The 10,202-nt window shown below is 25.8% G+C and overlaps 1 protein-coding gene across 2 annotated transcripts; it reads right to left on the bottom strand.

Moving 5' to 3' along the window:
* Positions 1–5,713: 5,713 nt before the first annotated feature.
* Positions 5,714–8,906, bottom strand: LOC114195618 (cytokinin riboside 5'-monophosphate phosphoribohydrolase LOG3-like). Of its 2 annotated transcripts, none has more exons than XM_028086145.2 (7): positions 8,583–8,906; positions 7,920–8,017; positions 7,811–7,841; positions 7,633–7,732; positions 6,849–6,919; positions 6,009–6,152; positions 5,714–5,915 (listed from the first exon to the last, which is right to left on the bottom strand). In XM_028086145.2, exons 1-7 carry the CDS (start codon positions 8,709–8,711, stop codon positions 5,847–5,849), a joined length of 642 nt encoding a protein of 213 aa, XP_027941946.1. In that variant the 5' UTR covers positions 8,712–8,906; the 3' UTR covers positions 5,714–5,846. The 2 variants fall into 2 exon arrangements, with proteins under 2 accessions (XP_027941946.1, XP_027941947.1); XM_028086146.2 differs by having other exon boundaries at positions 5,714–5,912; positions 8,583–8,902.
* Positions 8,907–10,202: the final 1,296 nt, after the last annotated feature.

The raw sequence follows: 10,202 nt of genomic DNA, 5'->3' as shown, positions 1-10,202 counted from the left end.
GCATAAAAAAATGTTATTCTTATTTCTATCTTTTGATGTCTACACATTTTTAGATTGATGTGAAACTAAGTGGGAAATTAAATCAAAATCCATTAACACATATCAACACAAGGAAAAGGCCACACAATTGTAACTTCTAGACAAACTTTTTTGTGGAATATGGACCGATTGCTAATTACATCATCAAGGTAGCTATTAGTATTATCAAATATTGAATCAGCTTTTATATTCTTTTGTCTTTTCTTTTAATTGTTTAACCAGGAGAAACGAAATGAAATGAAAAAAAGGGGTTAAATATATTATTGGTCCCTCAAATTTCAGTGAAATTTGGAATGAGTCTCTCTTTAAAACTTTTGACCAATTTAATCCTTCATCTTTAAAAATGTGTTAATTTAGTAATTTTAACCAAATTTTGTTAAATTTATCTGACATTTCAAACGGTATTTCATGATAGTATTTGAATTGTTTACACCATTTGACACGTTTTCACTTCAATGTTAATTCAAATATTATCATAAAATGCGTTTAAAATGTCAAATAAACTTAACAAAATTTGGTAAGAATGACTAAATTCACACATTTTTTACAATAAATGACTAAATTGGTATAAAATTTCAAAAAAAGACTAATTTTAAAATTCACTGGAAGTTGAGGGACCAAAAACATATTTAAAAAAAAAAAAATCTCTAAAACTAAAAGTGTTTGATTCCCACATATCAAGCCTTTTCATAAAGAGGGGACAAAGCTAGAACATAAAGACACTGGAAAAAAGATGTTTTTTTTATGTTCTTTCTTTTGAATGATTTTCATCAACTTTACCCATTTTCTTAGTTTATAAATTATAATGGTTCAAACACAACTAAGATGGATGAATTGATTGTTAAAATGATTTTTTTTTTTTAAATATTAATATGAAGAATTTCATACAGTGTTTAATGGTCTTTAACAGTGTCAATAAAATAGAATTAAATAAAATATTAAAGAATTATATTTGTTCTATTCTTCTCGAACCTATATTCAATTTAATCCAAACAACTTAATTCTTGGTGAATGTCTAATTACAAGATAATAAATACAATCAATTACCTAACACACCAAATACTTGTGGAAGAATTCTGAATTCAAAATACAAGAAAACTAAAGTAAAAATATCACGTGTAATATATTGATTTACAACTAAAAAACTAGAATCTTGAACATTATTCCTTAATGAATTTTGAGAAAATCAAAGTTGATTTTATCACTTGAAAATATATCACTTTGGCACTTTTTAATATCAGAAAAGAAAAACCTGTATTTTTACTCTTTTTTAGAAAGATTATGTTGTTACAAACTATTATAACCGACTAATATTTAAACATAATTGATTAAATTGTTCATTTCAAAATTCTAAAAATAATTGAGTTAGATAGAAATTGATTATTAACTTAATCAATTATTTGCATAATGATAAGTTCTAAAAACTACTTGAAATAATTGATTATCCCTTCGTTTAATTGATTAAATGTGTAAGAGACTAACTCTAGATTTAAGTAAATTAATTGATTATTTTCGTATATGAATAAATTAAACGAAGCCTAAAGATAACTTTATTATATTTTATTGTAATGGATTATTTTGTTATCAGTTTAAAAACGTATTTCCTAACTTGTCATAGTTGATCATATACTAAATCTAATTAATTATTTTGATTATGAAAAAATTTTATGTTCTTCGAAACACTTTGAGTGTGATAATTCAAATTTTACAAACATTAAACTAACCTAATAACATTTGTAGAAATCTTCAAGTATATTTTGGGTGAGGAAACATCATCAAAAACATAATACTCGTAAAAAAAATATATATGTTATTAAGTTTTTCAATTCATCTAAACTGAATTGCCATGTCAAAATCAAATGAACCAAATGAATGGCTGCGAGTTTGAAAAACATGATACATGGAATATAAAACATTTTAAAATTCATTGTGTAATAATACAAATCTTAAAATCAGAATATGAATAGATATATTCCTACCTAAATATTTGTAGGAAAAATAAAGTAAAACTAGAGCATATACTCTCTTTTTTCTTATTAGTTTATAAAGAAAATATATAGACTAAGTTTAATATGATAAAATCAAAATTATCTATTTTTGTTTCTTATTGCTTCTTAATTTGAATTGAGTGGGATATATTCACGTGTGTCTCTTGATGTGAGAGTGATGACTAATTAGATATTCTATTTTAATTGGATAGCTAAATTTGTTATTTTTTTTTTAAACGACAAACACAATAATTGGTGTATGATTAGTAAAAATCTCAGGCTTTTATCTCTTACGTTTAGTTCACGTTAAATCTTTAATACATCTTTTTATGTTATGTATTTATATATCATGAATGGAATAATAAATTTAACAAACAACCAATTTTGTTAGAATATGTTTTAACAGGATTCAAATATCATGTTTAAAAATGGGTATAATTCTAATTTAACTTTATAAACTTGGTCTTAAAAGATGAAGTTTCAATCACTCATAAAAATAATTTGATTTTATCTTTAGTCAATATAAACTAACACAGTAACGATGAAAAAAAAAATCTCAAATTATTGTGAAAGTAAGAAAAATGTATTGAATTATATGAATATTCTCCTAACCCTTTTAAGAGTTCTTATTCAAGTTTTATAACACTTTCCCTTGTCTATTGTCATTCACTTTGTCCTTTCCTTTTTGTTTCTCACACTTGCCATCTTCTTCATTTGTCCATTGAATAAGTCACCATTACATGTTTTCTTCAATTATTACTCTCCTTAAAATTAATTTCCAAGAAAAAGATGAACGTGACAAAAATGATAAGCATTTATTCATTGACTTTGTTGCATGTAAATAAGTAAAGTTAGTTTGCTAATTAAAAACTATATTATTAAAAGTTCAACCACAATCTCCATAAGAACATACTCCCCCTTAATCTATGAGGATGGTACAAATAATTCACCATTTAAGTATTTTTATAATCTAAATTTAAATTATTTATTTATGTTGAATAGAAAGAAACATCACAAATATAAAATATCTTATGGAAAAAAGAAAGATTAATTTTAAACATTTTGAAATCATATAAAGGATAAGAAAAACTAGACGTGTGAAATGTGTGTCTACTAGTGAGTTAGATTATTGTTTATTATAATATAATTAGATTATGAATTATTTTTATACTTTTACATACCTTCTTATTGGATATACAAATATTTAATTTTACTATATTCAATAAAATGATGTTTTTTTTCTCTTTTTTTGTTGTGAATTAAGTGAGTCTAAATTCTCAATTGAATTTGCAGTGTTACTTTTTTTAGTATATCTTTAAAATATATTGATTTTGATATATTTCAAAAAATTTATTTTAAAATATTAAAATTAGTAATAAGACAGGACAACATAAAAAAAAATCATTAAAAAATCCAAAACCAAACTAAATTGATATCAATCAAACAAATAGCAAATGGATGCAATTAGTTTATTGGAATGATAAAAAATATGCATTATCAGTTTGTATTTGAATTTATTAAATAAAAAATGAAAAAGAAAGAATTTCGTGCTCATAAATGGAAGTGGCTTAAAATAATTGTAAGATAATTCTAACAATGTTTATTTATTTTATCCAGAATTTCGTGCTCATAAATGGCGAATTGGAACCCACTATTCAAAATTTTCTTCATTTCAACGAGTCACCATCGTAACCTTTCTATATCAATCTTTTAATTGAAAGCTCTAGTGCAACAACAACAACCCATTACTAATTCTTGCACATTATTATAATTAATGGGTAAAAATAAAGGTTTATAATTGCAAAGCTAGATTTGTGCTAAAGTCAACAACTAATCCACTAGAATAATATTATAAACATGTGAACCAAATTATACCATCCAATTTTGCTCAAATTATATAATATGTTTTTTTTTTAAATATGTTTTTGTCCCTTAATTTTCATTAAATTTTAGAATTAGTTTATTTAGAAACTTTGGACCAATTTAATCCTTCATCTTTTGAAATAAGTGGATTTAGTCCTTTTAATCAAATTTTGTGAAGTTTATTTGACATTTCAAACCGTTTCATAATAGTATTTGACTTAACATTAAAGCAAAAATATGTCAAACAGTATAAACAACTTAACTACAATTCTGAAATGTATACAAAACATCAAATAAACCTAACAAAATTTGATTAAAAATACTAAATCCACGTATTTCGAGAGATAAAGGACTAAATTGATCCAAAATTTTGAAATAAACTAATTCTAAAATTCAATGAAAGTTAAGGGACAAAAACATATTTTAACTCATGTTTTTTTTAAAAGCATAACAAAATTATTTTATTAAAGAAAAGAAAATTCAAGACTTTAAGGTAAGATATGCTAAAGCAATCAAATACAATCACAAAGAAAAATTAGAAAAAAAGAACTAAAAAATTAATAAAAAAAATCATTATGCTGGTTTTGTGTTTGAAATAGTATAATCCCTTATTTAAATTTAACTCGGATCTTATTTTTATTGTGTCTTTCCAATAAATCTTCTCTAGCAAATTTGAATTTACAACTTTATTTAAAGTATTTAACTACAAAAATCAAATTTGTGAATATTTTGTATCTAATAGTTGTAAATATATTTAATTTGAGTAAAAGAAAAATATATCAAATAACTTGAATTTATAAAAGGTAAATAATTTCAGTAAAACATGTAGGTTATGATGTTTTTTTTTGGACATTCATGTTAACAGAAATTTAAATCTAATTTTAAATGAACACAAAGGCAAAATTTAAACACGGTTTCTGAATTGGGAGAAATAAACACAAACTTGAAATGATAATACTGAAAAAGTGATTTGCAGAAAAGATGAATTAAAAACACCACTTTCGAAAATAACTTCAATTAAAAAAAAAGGTGAGACGTGTGAATGATCGTTGAGAATTTAATAAATAAAAAAGTAAAACAATAAAAACATAAGTTTGTACAAATAATGGAATAAATATAAATAAGGAGAACTAAACTATTACAAAATTAAATATAAACAACTGAAATAAGTAAAACCGAAAGTTGTGAAGAAAGACAAAATCACACTCTTTTTATTAGTTATCGTTTTCTATTTATTAGAAATTTTGTTTGCTCTCATTTTTGTCCCCTTTAAAATTAATTTATATTTTATAGAGATAATTTCCACTTGTCCTTATTTGTATAAAGACATATTTTCCGGAGTCACTATCTTTATATTTAACACAATTTCTATTAAAATTGTTGGAAGTCTCACATCGACTAGAGATAAAATCAATTCACAATATATAAGTGTGTACAATTCTCACCTTACAAACTGGGTTTTATGGGGTTGAGTTAGGCTTAAAACTCACTTCTAACATGGTATCAGATCTAAGTTAGAGTCTATTCTAACGAATTTTTTTGGACATTTTGTTTCACCCACTAATGTTTTTCCCACGCACAATTTTGTGGGGTTGAGTTAGGCTTAAAACACACTTTTAACAAATATTTAAATAATAATTCATTCATAAGTATATACTCATCCTTTTGAATTTTTAATAATTATTTTTTTTATACATTTAATTAAGTTTTATATTCATGATGAATTTGGATACTTTTGCGTTCAATACACCAATATGAATGAAATTTGAAAACTAACATATGCACACAATCTATAAGCAGCGAGAATTAATTAATGAGGGAAATGACAAGTAATTAATTTTCTTGTGTTGATGATAATTAGTTGGTAATTAAGAAAATACAAAATGTGAGACAAATGACTTGATTTGTATTGAGAAATAAATATGAAGGTTCATTCATCTTTGTTTTGGGAAATGTTTATAACTGTTGATCCATCTCCCAACTCAGCTTCGGTGCCACACCACTGTGCTTCGGCACATATTCCTGCTAAAATTATCAAATAAAAAAGGAAAAAAACAATGAAATTTTTTATTACTTTAAGAAAATGGAAAAATAAAAGTAAAATGAAAATTTTGATACCTCAAGCTTGGACATGAGGTCTTGGGCAGTTTGGGCAGAAACAATAATGTGACGGGCAGCTAGTGTAATGAAACCTTCGTCTACAGCATTGTCCATGAATGACAACAACGAGTTGTAGTACCCATCCACGTTCAACAACCCCACCTGCCACCATTTTTTTCCCCTTAATCATTCATTCATTTACACACGATAAAAATATAAAATTAAAATTCGTCTATATTCTAAATTTTGATACATTTTAGATCTTAAACGCATTCTAAATTGACATACATTTGAGTCGTAACATATAATTATTGTAAATAATTCAAACGCTAAATCTGACCCAAATCCATCCGATAACAACGTTAGAAACGACGACCGTATCTCCAAAGTATCATCTGTTATGAAATGTGGAACTCTATCACGATTTTACGATTTTATCCTAAGAATGAGTCTTGAAAGATGAAGAGAAGGAGGAAGAAGTATTTGAACTGCGTTTCATCGTTTAACCTCGATTCCTATATGATATGAGATTTATTGGATATATCAAAACAATTATATTAATTTAATTTTAAGGTTTAAAAATTCAAATATATCAAAGTTTAAAATAAAAGAAAAATTGTAATTTGAAAAAAAAATAATTTAGCCTTATAATCAAAACATCCATTCATAATTCATATGTGTGTGTCACATTTGTAATGGCTTTAAGTCTTTTCCATGTGTGCCCAACTTATGGACTTTGAATAATATATATAAGTTTCTACTGTATATACACTTCATTCCACTAACGAATTTCTAGCACTTCCTTAAATACTAATAATTAATTAAAGAAATTAAGTGATTAGGTTTTGGATGTCTCACGGGTTTATCGTGGATTCCTAGTTGAGCCCAAGTGATAACTTCAAGTAGTTCTTCCAGAGTGCCATATCCACCTAAAATAATTAAAAATAAAAAAAAAATAATTAACCACTTTTTCTAACTTAAACAGTGTTGTTGTTACAGTATAGTATAACGATATCAGATTTTTTATTAAGTTTTTGTCTTGTAATCTGCTAAACATTAAAAATATATTATATAAATATTTTAATAAAAAAATTAATAATAATCGGTATATTATAAAAATACAATAAAAAACAGTAAAAAAAATCTTCAGAGAATCAAATTCTAATTCTAATATAACTATCAGATGAAATAATGCATGAATAGAACCTTCATAAGAGGTGCAGGAATCTCATTAATTGCAGCATACAGTTGACAGTTATGATCCGTTACTGATAAAAAGATATCTTTAGAAATTATTTTCTCTGCGCGGAACACGGACAAAGATATATATTCGGTATTTTTTTTAATTAAAATGATTTTTTAATTAAAGTTCCCAAATCATAATAACTTCAATAATAATGTAGCAAAAGTCTTTTTCATAACTTAGGAGAGAGTTCTCTGTCATGTGCATCAACAGAAACTTTTTGCATTGGTGATTGAAATATATACATATAAAGATTGGTTTGAGATGCTTAAGAAAAAAACACATCCGTTTATTATTTATTTATTATATTGAAGATGTTACATTATCAATTTTTTTTAGGTTTTATATAATAAATATAATTTATGTATTTTTAATTAGTTTGAAAAGAAGAGAAGAGACCTGGGAGAGCAATGAATGCATCAGCTTGTCGAGCCATTTCTGCTTTGCGTTGATGCATTCCTGATACAGCTCTAACTTCTCCAACTGTTTCTCCAGTTATCTATTCAATTTATTTATACTTTCTAATTAATTAATATATATAAATTAATGATAAATTATTTATTGAAAAATAAAATACCTCTCTTGGCATAAGAGTTGTGGGAATGACCCTGCAATTGTTGAAGATGGTGAAATTATAATTAGGTGATACATGAAAAAGAAAGAAAGAGAGATATGAAAAACTATACCCTAACACGTGGCGTCCACCATCAAACACCACTTGTGAGATTAACCCCATCAACCCAATGCTCCCTCCTCCATAAACCAAATCGATGTTCTTCTCCACCTGCATTCATTCATTCAATCTCATTTCTTAATCTCTCATCATCTCATCAATCTAATAACCAATAACCTTAATTCAATCATTTCTCGTTACGAAAAGATTAATGTTAGGACATTATTAAAAATCTAAGTGTGAGTCTAAGTCTCACATTGAGTAAAAATGAGAAAGTTGAACACTATATAAGAGTTTAAGACTCATAAACCCATCGCCTTAAGATTTTGGGTTGCGAGTGATGTCAATGTCTTATGTGGTTGGACTCATGTCTCATTTGTGTTTGTTCTCCTCGGTAAAACCTCCACCGTAGACCTAAGAGTATAAGTACTCAAAATTTCTCTAACATCTCCGTTTTAAGAACAAAACAAAATTGAAGGGTGTTGTACACTCTCATATGATAGATGTTTTTAAGAGAATTTAAGAGTGGAGACAAAGTTGTGTGATTATGAACAAAGATGGTTTAATTTGTGAATTTGAAAAAAAATAACAACATGGTTTTGTCCGAAGAGGTTAATGATTGAGTAGAAGAAGAGAATGAGAATGAGTTGTGTTGCGACATTATTATACGACTTACAAGTTGTTTGCCGAGTTGGACTGCAGCGAGTTGGTAGCTAGGGTTCTTGCCAGGGCTGGTTCCACAGAAGACACAGATACGTGTGAACCTTGACTTCATCTTTATCAGGCTTTCTTCTTCAATTTCCATCTATAACACCAAAACTCAACAATTTGATTTTGCCTTCAATGTATATATAGGATGCAAAGGTGTTTGTTTTTTTTTTTTTTTGTTATATGTTATGTTAACTTGGAGAAGAGAGAAGTGAAGAAGGAAGCAATCTATAATAAGATAATAATAACAATAATATAGAAAAGTGATGTGAATTGAGAATCGAGAATTGTTGTCTTAAATAATGTGAGAGGAATGAGATTCATCTTCTATGATGCCCCCTTCCCTCCCACACCATTATATCACATATCAATGTCTGCAATGCATCATATCTTACATCATTATCTCAATTTATCATCCCAACACTTACTTATTTTTTCAAAAATAATTTTTTAACTACTAAATTTTGACAATTTTTTTTTTTACAAATTTGAGTATTATTTTCTAAGTGGTTTTCTATTTTTTCTTTTTTTCATTCTCAATATTCTAAACCCACTTAAAAGATAACACCTCATGTTATAAGATAAAGTTGTAAAATTTTAGTAGTCAAAATATCATTAATTTTTATTTTTTTTTCTCTTTTAAAATTATAAACATTTCCATTTGTCTTCTCTTAAAGACTATTGTTTCATATGCAGCTAATGTGAGTTTTTATATTGTCTATTCGGTAAAAATTACATAGATGGCTTTTATACTACTTATTATATTAAAAAAGTGAAACTATATATGTCACTTTAGGTTATGGTTTGGTAGCAATTTTATCACTCATAATTCAAGTTTAACTTATTTTTACAAAAGCAACAACTTGTAGTAATGATAATTGTTTTTACTTATGTAATTTGTGTCAAGAATTCAAGGTAATTTAGAAGTTGCACATTAGATAATATATAAATAGAATGGTTCATAAACTCGTTATTTGAAAGGTTTTTTTGTGAAAAGTAATAATTCTCATAATAATATCAGAGTTGATTGTACGGTTCAAACAAATATGATATATGTAAAGTAAATGAATAATCCTAACTAAGGGTTAAAAATTGTGTCTTTATTTTTTATATGAACTTGTTTACGACTCATTAGTATTAAATGTTCTTGTATATCTCTCCTTAGAAGAAAACCTCATAATTTGATGATCTTATAGTATTATTAGTTGATATAAAATCTTGAACAACGTATTTTCAAAAATCATTGTTTGATCTACTGTACTGAAATAATTTCATCAAGGACACTAATTTTAAATACTAAATCATCAAATTACGCAATTATGTGCTTCAAAACTTGTAAAAACTTTAGATGATATGAGAATCTTATTTAATTAATTACCTTTAAGAAGCATCACTGATATAAAAAAAATTCTTTTGTAATAGTGTTACTTCTCAATATACAAATTCCTCAAATATAGAGATATAATAATTTAATATTTTTGAGTAAAGGACTTACTCAAAGAAATAAATTGCATTGATTGTTTTAATAAATGAAGGAAATTACTTCTTTAACTATTTGTTTAGAAATGTCCGCTTATAAGAAAATCAT

Source organism: Vigna unguiculata, chromosome 8 (genome assembly GCF_037176805.1).
Source record: "Vigna unguiculata cultivar grain cowpea cultivar isolate G323 ecotype 2 chromosome 8, ASM3717680v1, whole genome shotgun sequence".
NCBI classification, from domain to species: Eukaryota; Viridiplantae; Streptophyta; class Magnoliopsida; order Fabales; family Fabaceae; genus Vigna; species Vigna unguiculata.
This window is presented reverse-complemented; position numbering and strand designations above follow the sequence as displayed.